General features: G+C 57.8%; 1 protein-coding gene across 1 annotated transcript; it reads left to right on the top strand.

Annotated features, from left to right (window-relative positions):
- Window positions 1-385: 385 nt before the first annotated feature.
- Window positions 386-10,760, top strand: TLE6 (TLE family member 6, subcortical maternal complex member). The gene is made up of 17 exons (XM_045544700.1): window positions 386-459; window positions 843-930; window positions 1,477-1,559; window positions 2,203-2,248; window positions 3,686-3,727; window positions 6,440-6,502; window positions 6,606-6,870; window positions 6,988-7,010; window positions 7,403-7,478; window positions 7,571-7,647; window positions 7,761-7,798; window positions 8,394-8,646; window positions 8,728-8,978; window positions 9,469-9,610; window positions 9,971-10,121; window positions 10,303-10,376; window positions 10,479-10,760. The coding sequence occupies exons 2-17, from the start codon at window positions 880-882 to the stop codon at window positions 10,581-10,583; spliced, it is 1,740 nt and encodes a 579-aa protein (XP_045400656.1). The 5' UTR covers window positions 386-459; window positions 843-879; the 3' UTR covers window positions 10,584-10,760.
- Window positions 10,761-12,491: the final 1,731 nt, after the last annotated feature.

Raw genomic sequence — 12,491 nt, 5'->3', positions numbered from 1 at the left:
ATCCCTCCCCAAGTCCCACCCTCCGGCCTCCCAAGGCCCACGCCCTCCCACATTCCCCCCCCCGCGCCCCCTGCCAAGTTGCCTTTGGCTCACTCTGAGCCCCGCCCTTCCCAGCAGCCGGACCGCAAGGGTTAAGCGGCGGCTCCAGGGCTCGCTGAGTGACAGCTCGTCCGGCGGCCTGGGCGAGCCGACCAATCAGCAACGACGGGGCGTGACCCACGTGGGCAAGCGGCCTCGCGATTGGTCAACACCGTCCGCCACCACCCGTGGAGCCCGAGCCCACGTGCAGCTGCGGCGCGCTCATTGAGCGACTTCGCCGTGCAGGTGGCGGCTGGGCGGGGCCGGGGCGGGGCCCGACGGGTCAAATGGCCCTCAATGCGGGATGGGGAGGAGGAAGTCTTTCCTCCTGGCCTCAAGTTGGCTGACCTGTCTGCAGTTTCCTCCTCCATCCTGGGGGAGGTGAGTTGTCCCCTTACCTAGAGGGGACTCCAGGGTTCCCAGCCCCGGGAGGGGGCTGGAGGGGCGTCAGGGGCAGAACTGAATTCAGGCAGGAGCTTGGTGCTGCAGCAGTGGTGGGGGTGGAGGGAGGTCTCTTTTCCTGTCTCATAAATGACCCCTAGTCCCCTGGCTAACTCTTACTCATCCCTCAAAACCCCTTTCTAATGACCCAATTCACAGAGTGAGGTCTGGGGGGCGCAATTCAGGCCTTCTGGGTCCCCACCATTAATCAGGGCAGGTAGAGGTGTTGAAGGAGGAATCTAGGACATCGGGTGGGTAGGGTTGGCTCTGTCCCTGGCACTGCTGTGTCCTCAAGACCTGCCATCTCCTTGTTATTTTTTTAGGGTCTCTGGCTAAAGTCCTGGGGGCTTCTGCCTGAAGATGATCTCTATGGGCCAGACCAGCCCCACGGCTACTCTCGAAGGAACTTCGGTTAGGAGGGCGTGGGTGGCACTGCCTTGGGGGGAGCCCAAGCTCCAATCCACTTCTGTTCCCTTCTGATCTTGTATCCACCTGTGACCTGGGCACGTGCCAGCCAGGCCTTGCAGCTGGACGCAGTAGCCCATCACGGCCCCACTTAAGCACAGGTGCCAAATCGTAGCTCACTGCAGCCTCCAACTCCTGGGCTCAAGTGATCCTCCTGCCTCAGCCTCCCGAGTAGCTGGGACTACAGGCACACACCACCATGCCCAGCTAGTTTTTTCATTTTTTTTTAAGAGAAAAATTCATTTTTTGTAAAGGTGCTACATGGTGAATATTTTAGACTTCAGCCCAACATATGAAATAAAAGATACTCTTTAGGTACCACACTAACAAGAGAAAAAGCAAATTCCTGTTTTAGGAGGTCCCATCTTACCCCCTACAAGGTTTGTCACCTCCCTTCGGGCTGTGCCAGAACTCTGGCTGAGATGGAGACCTGGGGCTTGGATGTTTGGGGGGGCCTGTAGGTTTCATTAATCTCTTCTTTGACCCTTGCAGCCTCATCGTGGGATTCCTACCTCCAAGAGCTCCCCAGCCCCGAGTTCCCAGGGCCTCCTAAACCAGATGGAACAGTTCTCCAGGTGAGGGTGATTCCAAGGGCTGGCGCCTTCAGGGCAAGAAGGAATCCCACCTGGTCCCTCTCCTTGGGGCCCTGTGGGTGAGTGGTCTAGAAGCCCCCCAGCCCAGGGATCACCATCCATACCGAAGCCAGAACCAAAAGGACAGCCCAGTAATACCGATCCTGGCTTGGATTCAAAATTTCAGTTTTCTTGTTCAGCATACATTTGTTTACATTCAATTTTACCGTTGAAAATACTGCATTAAAATCTAACTGAACTTTTTTTTGGATGCTGCCGCTTTAACACAGTGACGGCCATGCTAGAAAAAAAATTTTTCCCCCCTCTGGAGCCACGGTGTTTTATTAGGAAAATAGAATAAACACTTGGAAAACAAAATGATCCTTTCTAATTTAATGAAAAATTTGTTACTGTTTGTTGTTTTCTGTGCATAAGTTATATGCACCTTGAAAAATAGTTCAAGTGGCTCCCAAGGTGAAGAGATGTGTGTCACATATGCTTTGCCAGGCTCTGGGCTCAAAACTAGCGTGAGTTAGATACAATTCACGTGGCAGTCGATGCGTTAAATTCGGCTCCTAAAGCAAGTCCACACCTGCGTTGGGTCCTGAGGCCACAGGTCGTCCAGCTCCTCTCTCTGCCCCTTCAGGTGTCCCCCACATTTGGCTGCAAAGTTGGAGAGCATTTGTTACTCGGTAAGCCAGACCCAGGCAGCCCCTACCTGGGGAGGGACAAGCTGGGGACACCCCCTCCTCTAGTTCTGTTTGTTTACTCTGAGCAAGTGAGCTAACACCTTGGGCCAAGCTGCTTAACTAGTACTACCCTGGCCTCAAAAACTAGAAATGCCACATAAAGTGGGTGTTCATTTGGGCCGTAGTTCAGGGATACAGCAGAGGATGAAGTCCCTGCCCACTCTAGTTTTTTTTTGGAGAGTCAGGGTCTTGCTCTGTTGCCCAGGCTGGAGTGCAGTGGTGCGATCACAGCTCACTGCAGCCTCCAACTCCTGGGCTCAAGCGATCCTCCTGCTTCAGCCTCTCGAGTAGCTGGTACTGTACTTGGCTGTATTTTCTATTTTTTGTATAGATGAGGTCTCGCTATGTTGCCCAGGCTGTTCTTAAACTCCTCGTTGGCCTCCAGGGATCCTCCTGCCTGGGCCTCCCAAAGTGCAGGGATTACAGGCATGAGCCACTGTGCCCAGCCTTGGGACACGCTGGCCCAGCCCAACTTCTGGGGAAGGCACAGAGAATAGAGGAGATGCCCCTGCCCCATGCCCACGAGATGTGTCTAGAGTGTCTAATGTGGCACCCACAAGCCACAGGAAGCTATTGAGCCCTTGAAGATGCAGCTCATGTGACTAAGGAACTGAATTTTTTTTTTTTTTTTTTTTTTTTTGTGAGACAGTCTCACTCTGTGGCCCTGGCTAGAGTGCCGTGGTGTCACCCTAGCTCACAGCAACCTCAAACTCCTGGGCTCAAGCGATCCTCCTGCCTCAGCCTCCCGAGTAGCTGGGACTACAGGCATGTGCCACCATGCCCGGCTAATTTTTAAAATATGTTTTTATATGTGCGTGTGTGTGTATATATATATATATATACACACACACACATATATATATACAGACATATATATATACATACATATATATATATATTTTAGTTCAGCTATTTTTTTTCTATTTTTTAGTACAGACGGGGGGGGGGGGGGTGTCTCGCTCTTGCTCAAGCTGGTCTCGAACTCCTGAGCTCAAGGGATCTGCCCGCCTCAGCCTCCCAGAGTGCTAGGATTACAGGCGTGAGCCACTGTGCTGGCCAGGAACTGAATTTTTGAGTTAAACAGCCACACCTGGCTCTTGCCTGCCTCCCCAAACAGGGCAGTCGTAAGGGGAGGAGAGAGACAAGTCAAATAGGGCCTGGTGGGCTGCAGGGAGGATTTGACCTTCACCTTATGTCAGGAATGGAATCCAAAGAGCTCCCAAATTAGCTCCTCCTGTGAGCTTGGTAAGTGCTGTGCCATGTAAGAGCAGAGACCAGAGAGGTGCAGAGACTTGGCCAGGGTCACACAGCCTTCATAACCCTGACTCCCGCCTGCACCGGGGACTGCCTCCCAGCGTGATCCGGATTGTCCCTTTGCAGCTGCAGAGGGTGCAGGAGGATCTTGAAGGCCACCACAAGCAGGTAAGCACCTGGGCTCGGAACGGTTGCTCCTGGCAGGGATGAGAGAGGGAAGAAGGTATGGGCAAGTCATGCAGGGCCTGGTGGGCCTCAGGAGAGGACTTGGGCTTTGACACTGAGGGCAGTGGGAGCCATGGAGAAAGGGCTGTGGGCAGAGAGGGGATGGGCCCTGACTTGGAACTCCCTGTGAGGTATTAGTGGCCTCCTCCCCCCTACAACATCTCGGGGACACGGGGTGGGGGCATCTCCTGTCCTTTCTCCGTGCCTCCCCTGGAAGTCGGGCTGGGCCAGGCCTGCTCTTTGTCTCTGAGTGACCCTCCACAGGTCATCGGCTTCAGACAGGCCGGGCCTGTGCTGTGCCAATCTGTGGTCCTCCCCATGTCCGACAGTTGTCAATGCCCCAGATCACGAGGGAGCCGGGCCGGGCACAGGGCAGGCTCCCACCTGCCAGCCCAGGGCGCCCGGCCCAGGCTGAAGTACGTCTTCCACCCCTGCCTGTCCTCCTGCCACCTGGCCCTTTCTCCCGGGTGCTGGCAGGACTTTCTGCCTGTGCCAGATGTAACTGGCAGGGGCCCAGGGCCGTGTCTGCAACTTAGCAGGGTGGGGGGCCAGGAAGCAGCGCGAACATGGGTATTCATTCAGCAGATACTTGTCCTTGCCTGCTTGCCAGATACCGTTGTAGAGGCCAGGGAAATAGCAGAGGGGAACACAGGCAGGGCTAGCTGTCCTGGGGGTGAGCGAGCCTGGTAAACAGAGAGTCAGGTGGTGAGGAGCAGGCTGGGGAGGGGGTGGAAGAGACCCAGCCCCATGGGGATTGTGGGGGGAGGGGGACAGGGGCTGCAGTTCTGGGTGGAAGGGGCGGGGAAGGCTCCCTGAGAAGGTGACATCTGAGTGATTGATTGAAGGAAATTGGAGAGAGGAAGTGTGGCTGTCAGACTGGGACAGGGGAGGTTATTCCAGGCAGAGGGCACAGCCCGTGCAAAGGCCCTCAGGCAGGTCCATGCCTGGCGTGTTGGAGGCACAGCCAGGAGGCCCATGTGGCTGGAGCAGAGTGAGGAGGAGAGAAGGGGACGGGGCAGATTGTGCAGGGTCTGGTGGCGGTGAGGAGGACTTGGGCTTTGACCCCGAGGGAGGTGGGAGCCATGGAGGGCTGTGGGCAGAGGAGGGCCAGGCCCTGACTCGGGTGTTCACAGGTGCCCCCTGACTGCTGCAGGGAGGGCTGACAGATGGGGCGGTGGGTGAGGGCAGAAGCCAGGGACCATGCAGGTGTGGGATGCTGGTGGCTTCGTGGTAAAAGGAATTGAATTGTGGACCTGAGTACCGGCAGGTGGGGGTGAGGAGCCCACGCTGAGCCCCTCTGTTGCTGCCCCCACACGGGAGGGTCCCCACCCAGCGGGCCCCAGGCTCTGCCAGGCCCTTCTCAGGGTCTAGGCCAGACCACTTGCCCCTCCCCACCCCTCGGCTTCCAGCTCCTGGTTTTCGAAGCCTCCTCCCTGCGCTGTTAAAATCCTCATCCCAGCAGCCGCCTGCACGCCAGGCCCGCTCCCCAGGGAGGGCGGCTAGCAGGCAGGAGGGAGCGGCGCTTCTCCTGCTGAGCGCATTAAAGTGCCGGTAAATTGCGCATTAACGAGCCGGGGTGAATTGGAGAGGGCTCCCCCGGGCTCTGTGCACAGGCGGGCGGCGGGGCTGGGGAATCCATCACCCGCTGCCCCAGGAGGCACAGCAGCCCGGGGCTCCCAGGGAGGGTCCCGCCTCCCAGCCCCTCCCTCCTCACCCTGCCCAGGGGACAGACAGGTAGCCCGTGTGTGCGGACACACACAACGCAGATCTGAACACTCAGCTTCTCTAGTGGTGGCCCTGATGTCCAACCCCTTGGCCACTGGGCACTCGAGCCAGACCTGACCCAAGGTCACACGTGCTGGGACGTGAATCACACGCCCCTACTCTCAAGGCAAAAAAGAATGCAATATAAACTCAATACTCTTTTTATATGAGTTGCACATTGGAAGGACGGTTTAGACCTATTGGATTAAATGAAATACATCTAGAGTTTGTGTCGCCAAGTTCTTTACACCTTGAACGTGGCTGTTACGACATTCTACGTACATGACTCAATTCTGTGCATGACTCTAGTTATGCTTGTATTGGATAGCTCGGGTCTAGATTTTATTCGGTTTGGGAAACTTTAAGTTTGGAATCAGTAGTGGTCATGTGGGTTTTTAAAAAAAAAATAAAACACCATAAAGTGATTCTCTTCCAAGGTTTCCCCAGTGTCGCGATTTCTTTTTCTCAGTAGGTGATTCTCCGGTTTTTTTAGTATCTTTATCCAAGGTTTGTTTAAGCAAATTAAGATATCTTCCTTACCCAGGGAGGCACATGTCTACGCTGTTTTGCTTCTCAAAGTCATTTTAAGCAGAGGGTGGTGGTGGTGAGGTTTTCGCTTTGAAACATCCGCACGAGAACAGCTGGGATTTGAACCTAGCTGTATCTTGATGGTGACCAGCCATCAGGGTCAGATTTGTGTCACCAGCTCCCGAGGCTGGCTTCCGGGTGTATTGAGAACTTGCTTTACAAAGCAGGGCGTTTAATCTGGCCCCAAACCTCGGTTCAAGGCAGGCAGTATGTCCCCATTTCACAGACGGGGAAAGTGGTGCGCTGTCGCGTTAGGGAACCCTCACTGCACTAATGTTGAACTGTTCTACCTGCCCCCCCAAGATAGGAAACATCTTACAGATGGTGGAGAGCTGCGGCGAGCACCAGGAGTTCCCATCCACGGGGGTAGGTTTCTGGGTCCTCGAGGAGTGGAGGTGCCCCTGTCTGGGCTTGGGTGAAGGGTACGTCCTTGCGTGTGTCACTGCCCCTGTGCCTGCCGTCGTACCAGGTGGCCCAGATCCCACCTGCTGAGCCCACCCCCCCTGACACTCCCCCGCACCTGGAGGCCAAGACCCCGCAGGAGTGGAACTTCAGAGAGGTCCTGGCCACGAGGTCATCCGACTGGCTCTGGTGGCCCTTTGGAGCAGGAGCCCAGCAGGAGACTCGGCTGTCCTGGGACCATCAACCCCGGTTTTGGCAAGATATTCTGACCGAGCGACTCTGGCAGATTTTTGCCGGTGTCCACAATGAGACCAAAGACCTGGGACACTACAGTGAGTCTCCCTTGGGGTGGGGGGAAAGGGGCTGGTCTCGGGCTGGGTCCCAGGGGCTGTGCAGTGAACCCGACTGTGCTGTTTCCCCATCCCCCTCCACCTCTCCCGTTGCCATAGTGACAGAGCAGGCGCCAGGGCTGGTGAGTAGATACATGTGGCTGTACCCAGGGTTGGGCGGGGGCATCTGGGCTGGGTGGCTGTCCTGGTTGGGGTCCTCGATGTCAGGGCATGGGGGTTCCTGTGGGATCTGTCCACCTCCTCCACCCTCATCCTGCCTCCTGCCTCCCCACGGAGGACTCGGGTGAGACGGAGGCTGTGCTAGAACAGCCCAGGGTCTGTAGTCTGGGGCTGCTGGGACCCTGCGCTGATGAGACTTGTCCACAACTCTGCCTGGACAAGGAGGAGACAGGGACCCCAGGCAGTTGACAAGCCCCACTTGCCCCAGGGCACCTGGCTTGGGCACCCCTGAGGTTTTCCGGTTTTAATACCCCGGGCAGCTCAGCTGGTCTGACCAGAATCTTCCATCCCCCAGGGGCAGGAAAGCGAGGCCCTGGGTTCATGTGAGTCGGAAGCGCAGCCAGGTACAGAAGACGCCTGGAGTCACCACGGTAGGAAGGGGCTGGCTCCAGCCTGGGGCGGAGGGTGCAGCCTGCCCTGGGGGGCCAGCACCAGCCGCTTAGGTCCCCTTGTTTCTGCCCAGCTCCTGGCCTGCCCAAGACCTCCACTAGGCCCCCTGAGGGCTCCCCAGAGGAGAGCAGAAGCTGGGGTGTGGCCCAGGTGAGATGCAGGTCTGAGCTAGCACGTGTCCCCATCAAGGCTGGAGGGGCAGAGCCGGTGGGCACCAGTGGGCAGGGATGATGGGGGTAGCTGAGATCTCGCCCCCCCTGCAGGAGCCTGCTGGGAGACCCTGTTCTTTTCTGAAGCCCATGTAAGAGTCTGCATGGTTTGCTTGGGGACAGGAGGTGGCAGGGACCCCCCCAATTCCCTGTACCTCTGTCCCGGGCAGGGGAAGGGGACCAGAGGTGTAGGTTTATATCACCCCTCTCCCATCACTGCTGCACTGTCCTCTCCAACTGGGCCTGTGGAGTCCAGCACTGCCCCTTCCCTACGTAACCACCCTGGATTCGAGGGATTTGGGGAAGCAGGACAGGGCTGTGTTTGCAGATGGTCCCAACCTTGTAGTTTGAGGCTGAGATAAGCCCAGATATAGGGGAAGAGAGGGCTTCCTGGAGGAAGGGGCTTAATGGTTAGGACCCTAAAGGATGAAGAGGAGTTTGCCCACATGGGGCAAAGCATTCTAGGCAGAAGGAAGAAACATGGCTGTGGCAGAGGGGCACTCTTTGGAGGAGTGTGGGTAAGATGTTGGATGTTGGGGGAAATGTAGTAGGGGAAACAAGGCCTAAGAAGAAAACCCCAGTATCTAGTCAAGAATGAAGCCCCTCTGGGGCTGGATTCGTGGCCCCCACCGGACAGAGGGGCTCACAGACAGGCCAGTTACCCCAAGGCCTCCCTCCCTCCCCGAGATGCTGGGATCCAGAGGACTTTGAGGACACGTGGAAGAGGCCAGACACCTTGCCCGGGCAATCCAGGCGGCTGGCTGTGCCGTACAAGCTGGAGACGCTGCGGACGCTGGAACACGGGGCGTCCGTGCTCGCTGTGGCTGTCAGCGGCTTCACGCGGCACGTGTTTACCTGCGGCAGGGGCGGCGTCAAGGTGTGGAGCCTGACCGGCCGGGTGGCCGAGGACAGGTTCCCCGAGACCCACCTGCCCGTACAGGTGAGAGGCGGCAGGGTGGGCTTCCGGGGCCCGGGCTGGGCTTCAGAGAGCCGCCTGCTCACGTGACTCTGCCCATCGCAGACCCCAGGGGCCTACCTGCGCACCTGCCTGCTCTCGTCCAACAGCAGGACGCTGCTCACGGGCGGCTACAACCTGGCCGGCGTGAGCGTGTGGGACCTGGCGGCGCCCTCCCTGCACGTGAAAGATGAGCTGCCCTGTGGGGGTCTCACCTGCCAGGCCCTGGCTGCCGACCCCGATGACAACCTGGCCTTCAGCGGCTTCAGCAGTGGCACAGTCAGGATCTGGGACCTGCGGGATCACAGCGTGGTCAGGTGTGGCCCGGTGCAGGGGCGCAGGAGGGTGGGCAGGGGCCGGGGTCGTTTCCAGCGTCCTGCGACCACTCTCAAAGCCGGAATCCCTTTCCACCTTGAACTTGCATTTGAGAAAGTGAGAGACACAGAGTCGGATCTTAGTTGGGCTGTTCGCTTGAGGCGAAGCCATCCTACTTTGTGTCTGCCTCAGTTTCCCCCCACCTGGACAGAGTGTGACAACCCCAGGATTCTTAGGAGGGCAAATTTGTTGTAAAAACGTAAAACGATACGTAAATGTTTCTGGGAGTCGATGGCTGACATAAAATACGGCATCCCACCCACCAGCCCCGCTGCCTTGTCCTGTTTGACTGGATTCTCCTAGACACACTTCAGCGCTAGTGTAGACTGAGGGTGGCGCTGTCCCTTCGGTGCCCAGAGGTAGTGGTGGTGTTTCCTGGGGCCCAAACCTCAGAGTCTTGGCCTGACCCCCTCCTGATGTCCCTCTGGCCAGGGACTTGACGGGCTACCCGAACGGTGCCAAGAGCATCGTGGTCAAAGACCACAACATCTGGACGGGGGGGCTGGACGGCTTTCTGCGGTGCTGGGACCAGCGGATGGTCAAGAAGCCCTTGGAGTACAGATTCGAGTCTCAGGTGCGCAGGCGGGGGTGGAGCCCGCCTGGCCGGGCAGCTGCGAACAAGGTTAGAGAAACAAGGTTGGTGCAGGGACTTTTCCTGAGTCTTGGTGACACTGCAGGAGTAGGGGTCATTAGGAATATTCTCTGTTGTTACCCAAATGTCAAATACTCTTATTTCTGTGTCAGGTGCAAAGTGTAGGGAGGCTTGTGCCCATTTCACAGACCAACACACTGAGGCAGAGGGAGGAAGTTGTTTGGCCTGGGACTGGGAAGCTACAAAGTGGCCTCTAGGGTGGGTCCCTGGGCTCCTGCCTGCCTCCTGGGCCAGGCTGGGACCTGACCAGGTTCCTCCCTGCCACCTCCCCCCGTCCCCCAGATAATGAGCCTGTCCCACAGCCCCCAGGAAGACTGGGTGCTCCTGGGCATGGCCAACGGGCAGCAGTGGCTGCAGGATACCCACGGGGGCCAGACACACATGGTGGGGTCCAGTGGTGGCACCATCTTGGGCCTCAAGTTTTCCCCTTTTGGTAAGTGGCCGGTGGGGTGGGAAGCCCCCTGTGGCCCCCACCCCATGTCCCTCTGGAACACCCCAGAGCCCCTGGTTAGCAGAAACCACTCTGGGGCATGCCGTCGCAGGGGGATGCAGGAGGGAGGGTGGGGTCTGACCCTCGGCAGCTGGCATTCCCGTGCCCCCCCGTGTCCTCCCAGGCCAGTGGTGGGTGAGCGTCGGCATGGACGACGTCAGCATCCACAGCATGCCCGTGGGCACGATGGTGTTCCAGGTACCACGGCGGGCTGGGAGCCGGGAACCCTGGTGGCCCTGAGGGGACCATGTTGAGCTCACCAGTGGAGGTCAGGGCTCACTTTGCCCCCCACCCTCTCAGGTACCCGAGACCTCCTCCGTCATGTGTTGCGACGTGTCTTCCAACAACCGACTGGTCGTCACGGGCTCCGGGGACCATGCCTCGGTGTACCAGATCACCTACTGAGGGGCCTCCCGCTGCCATCCGGCCCCGGCTCCTTTCTGTCTGTCTGTTTTTTCCCCCCTGATGGAGGGTAGTGGTGGAGGGGGGGACAGGAAGGGTCTTCCACGGCATTGTGAGATTGAATCGGTGGTTTGTGAACTCGGGTCTTTGTCACGGGTAATAAAGCAACGAGGAAAAGCAGTGCAGGTGTGTCCTGTCCTCTGAAGAGGGGGAGCATTCCCGGTCCTGGCGCTCCCCGTCTTGCTAAAATTTGGAAGGACTTTGGCTGGGTGACTGAGCCCTTGAGGCCATGTTCTCAGAGAACCCAATCAAAGCCACCGACCCGGGCTGTCGCGAGTGGGTCTGCAAGATTCCCAAGACTTGTCCCATTAGACCGATGGGTCTGAACCAGGAGTGATTCTGTCCCCCATGGGACACTGGGTGATGTCTGGGGACATCTGTGGTTGTGACTGGGTTGCAGAGGAGCTCCTGGCATGGGGTGGGTGGAGGCAGGGATGCTGCTCAGCACCTGCAGTGCCCAGGACAGCCCGCCCCAGAGAACCCTCGGCCCCGGGTCCTGAGTGGACACCAATTGACGATAGCTTCGCCGGTTGGCCTTCCACGCTAAATGGGGCTCAGAAAACGCCCCTCGCCCTTTGCAGACTAGGAAGGAGCCCAGACGGCTTCGGCGAGTCTGGTTTCCTCAACCCGGAGAATCGCCCCAGCTCCGTACAGTGTCTTCAAAAACACCCCCCTGGGTGTTTTCAGCAGGAACCTGCCATTTCCCTCTAGCGTATTCCAACATCCTTACTGTCCCCCATGCACGTGGCACCACCTTGTCCCCAGGATTCCAGAGCTGATTGCCACTACTCTCCCCACTCCAGACTTAACCCTCAGCTGGAGACCTCACTGCAGAACTCGGCTGGCCTGCTGTCCGCCGGGCCAGGCTCCTCTCCTCTGAGCCTCCGCACATGCCGTTCCACACTCTCCAGCACAGTCTCCTCTCGGCCCTCAGGTGGCTGTTTCTCATCTACTCGTGTTCTGTGTAGCCACCACCTCTGCTGGGCATGACGTTTGCTGAGCGCCTCACTGTGGGCTGGCTCTTGAGCATGGTCTCTGGGTCTCACAGGCAGTGCAACTGGACCCTGAATAGCTGTGTCTACCTTATATCCTCCCCCCTTGAATTTACACCGAGTTTTGGGATGATTCTATCCCAGGGCTGGCAGTGAAAGAGATACAGAAAATTTAGGGGCTGGAGTATTTTTGAGGGGATTGGGTCTCACTCTGTCACCCAGGCTGTAGTGCAGTGGCACAATCATAGCTCACTCAGCCTCCAACTCCTGGGCTCAAGGGATCCTCCTGCCTCAGCCTCCCGAGTAGCTGGGACTATAGGTGCCACCATAGCTAATTTTTAAATTTTGTGTAGACATGGGGTCTCACTATGTTGTCCAGGCTAGTCTTGAACTCCTGGCCTCACGTGATCCTCCCGCCTCGGCCTCGGCCTCCCAAAGTGCTGGGATTATAGGCGTGAGCCCCCATGCCCAGTGTGGGCGAGAGTATTTAAAGCAGTGGGCAACCGGTCTCCCCTGCCATGTCAGACCCTGCAGCTACAAATTGAAGTGCAGAACTTCCTGCCTGGGGCCCTGAGTGCCTGCTTGGCTCAAGCCCGCAGGCCACCTGGGTGTGAGCAAGGCAGAAACGTCTGTTGTGTTAAACACTGGGACAGGGGTGCTGTTTGTTACACAGCCTCATCTGGACGGCCGCGCCCCATACCGCTGTCTCGGTAGTGGCCTTTCGCACAGATGTGCCTCGTGTGTCAAGTGTAGGATGAACACTCTGTTACCGACGGTCACACAGCCTGGCAGCGGTGGCCTCCCTGTAACTGTGCCCAGGACAAGCAATGATGGATGGCTGGTCGCCCAGCCCAGGCAG

Source organism: Lemur catta, chromosome 1 (assembly GCF_020740605.2).
Source record: "Lemur catta isolate mLemCat1 chromosome 1, mLemCat1.pri, whole genome shotgun sequence".
In the NCBI taxonomy this organism is placed as follows: domain Eukaryota; kingdom Metazoa; phylum Chordata; class Mammalia; order Primates; family Lemuridae; genus Lemur; species Lemur catta.
This window is presented reverse-complemented; position numbering and strand designations above follow the sequence as displayed.

Coding starts and splice junctions, on each gene's coding strand:
- TLE6 (XM_045544700.1), top strand. CDS start 880: ATGATCTCTATGGGCCAGACCAGCCCCACGGCTACTCTCGAAGGAACT. Junction 2,249..3,685: donor TGGAGAGCATTTGTTACTCG/GTAAGCCAGACC, acceptor GTCCCTTTGCAG/CTGCAGAGGGTGCAGGAGGA. Junction 7,799..8,393: donor TGTTCTTTTCTGAAGCCCAT/GTAAGAGTCTGC, acceptor TCCCTCCCCGAG/ATGCTGGGATCCAGAGGACT.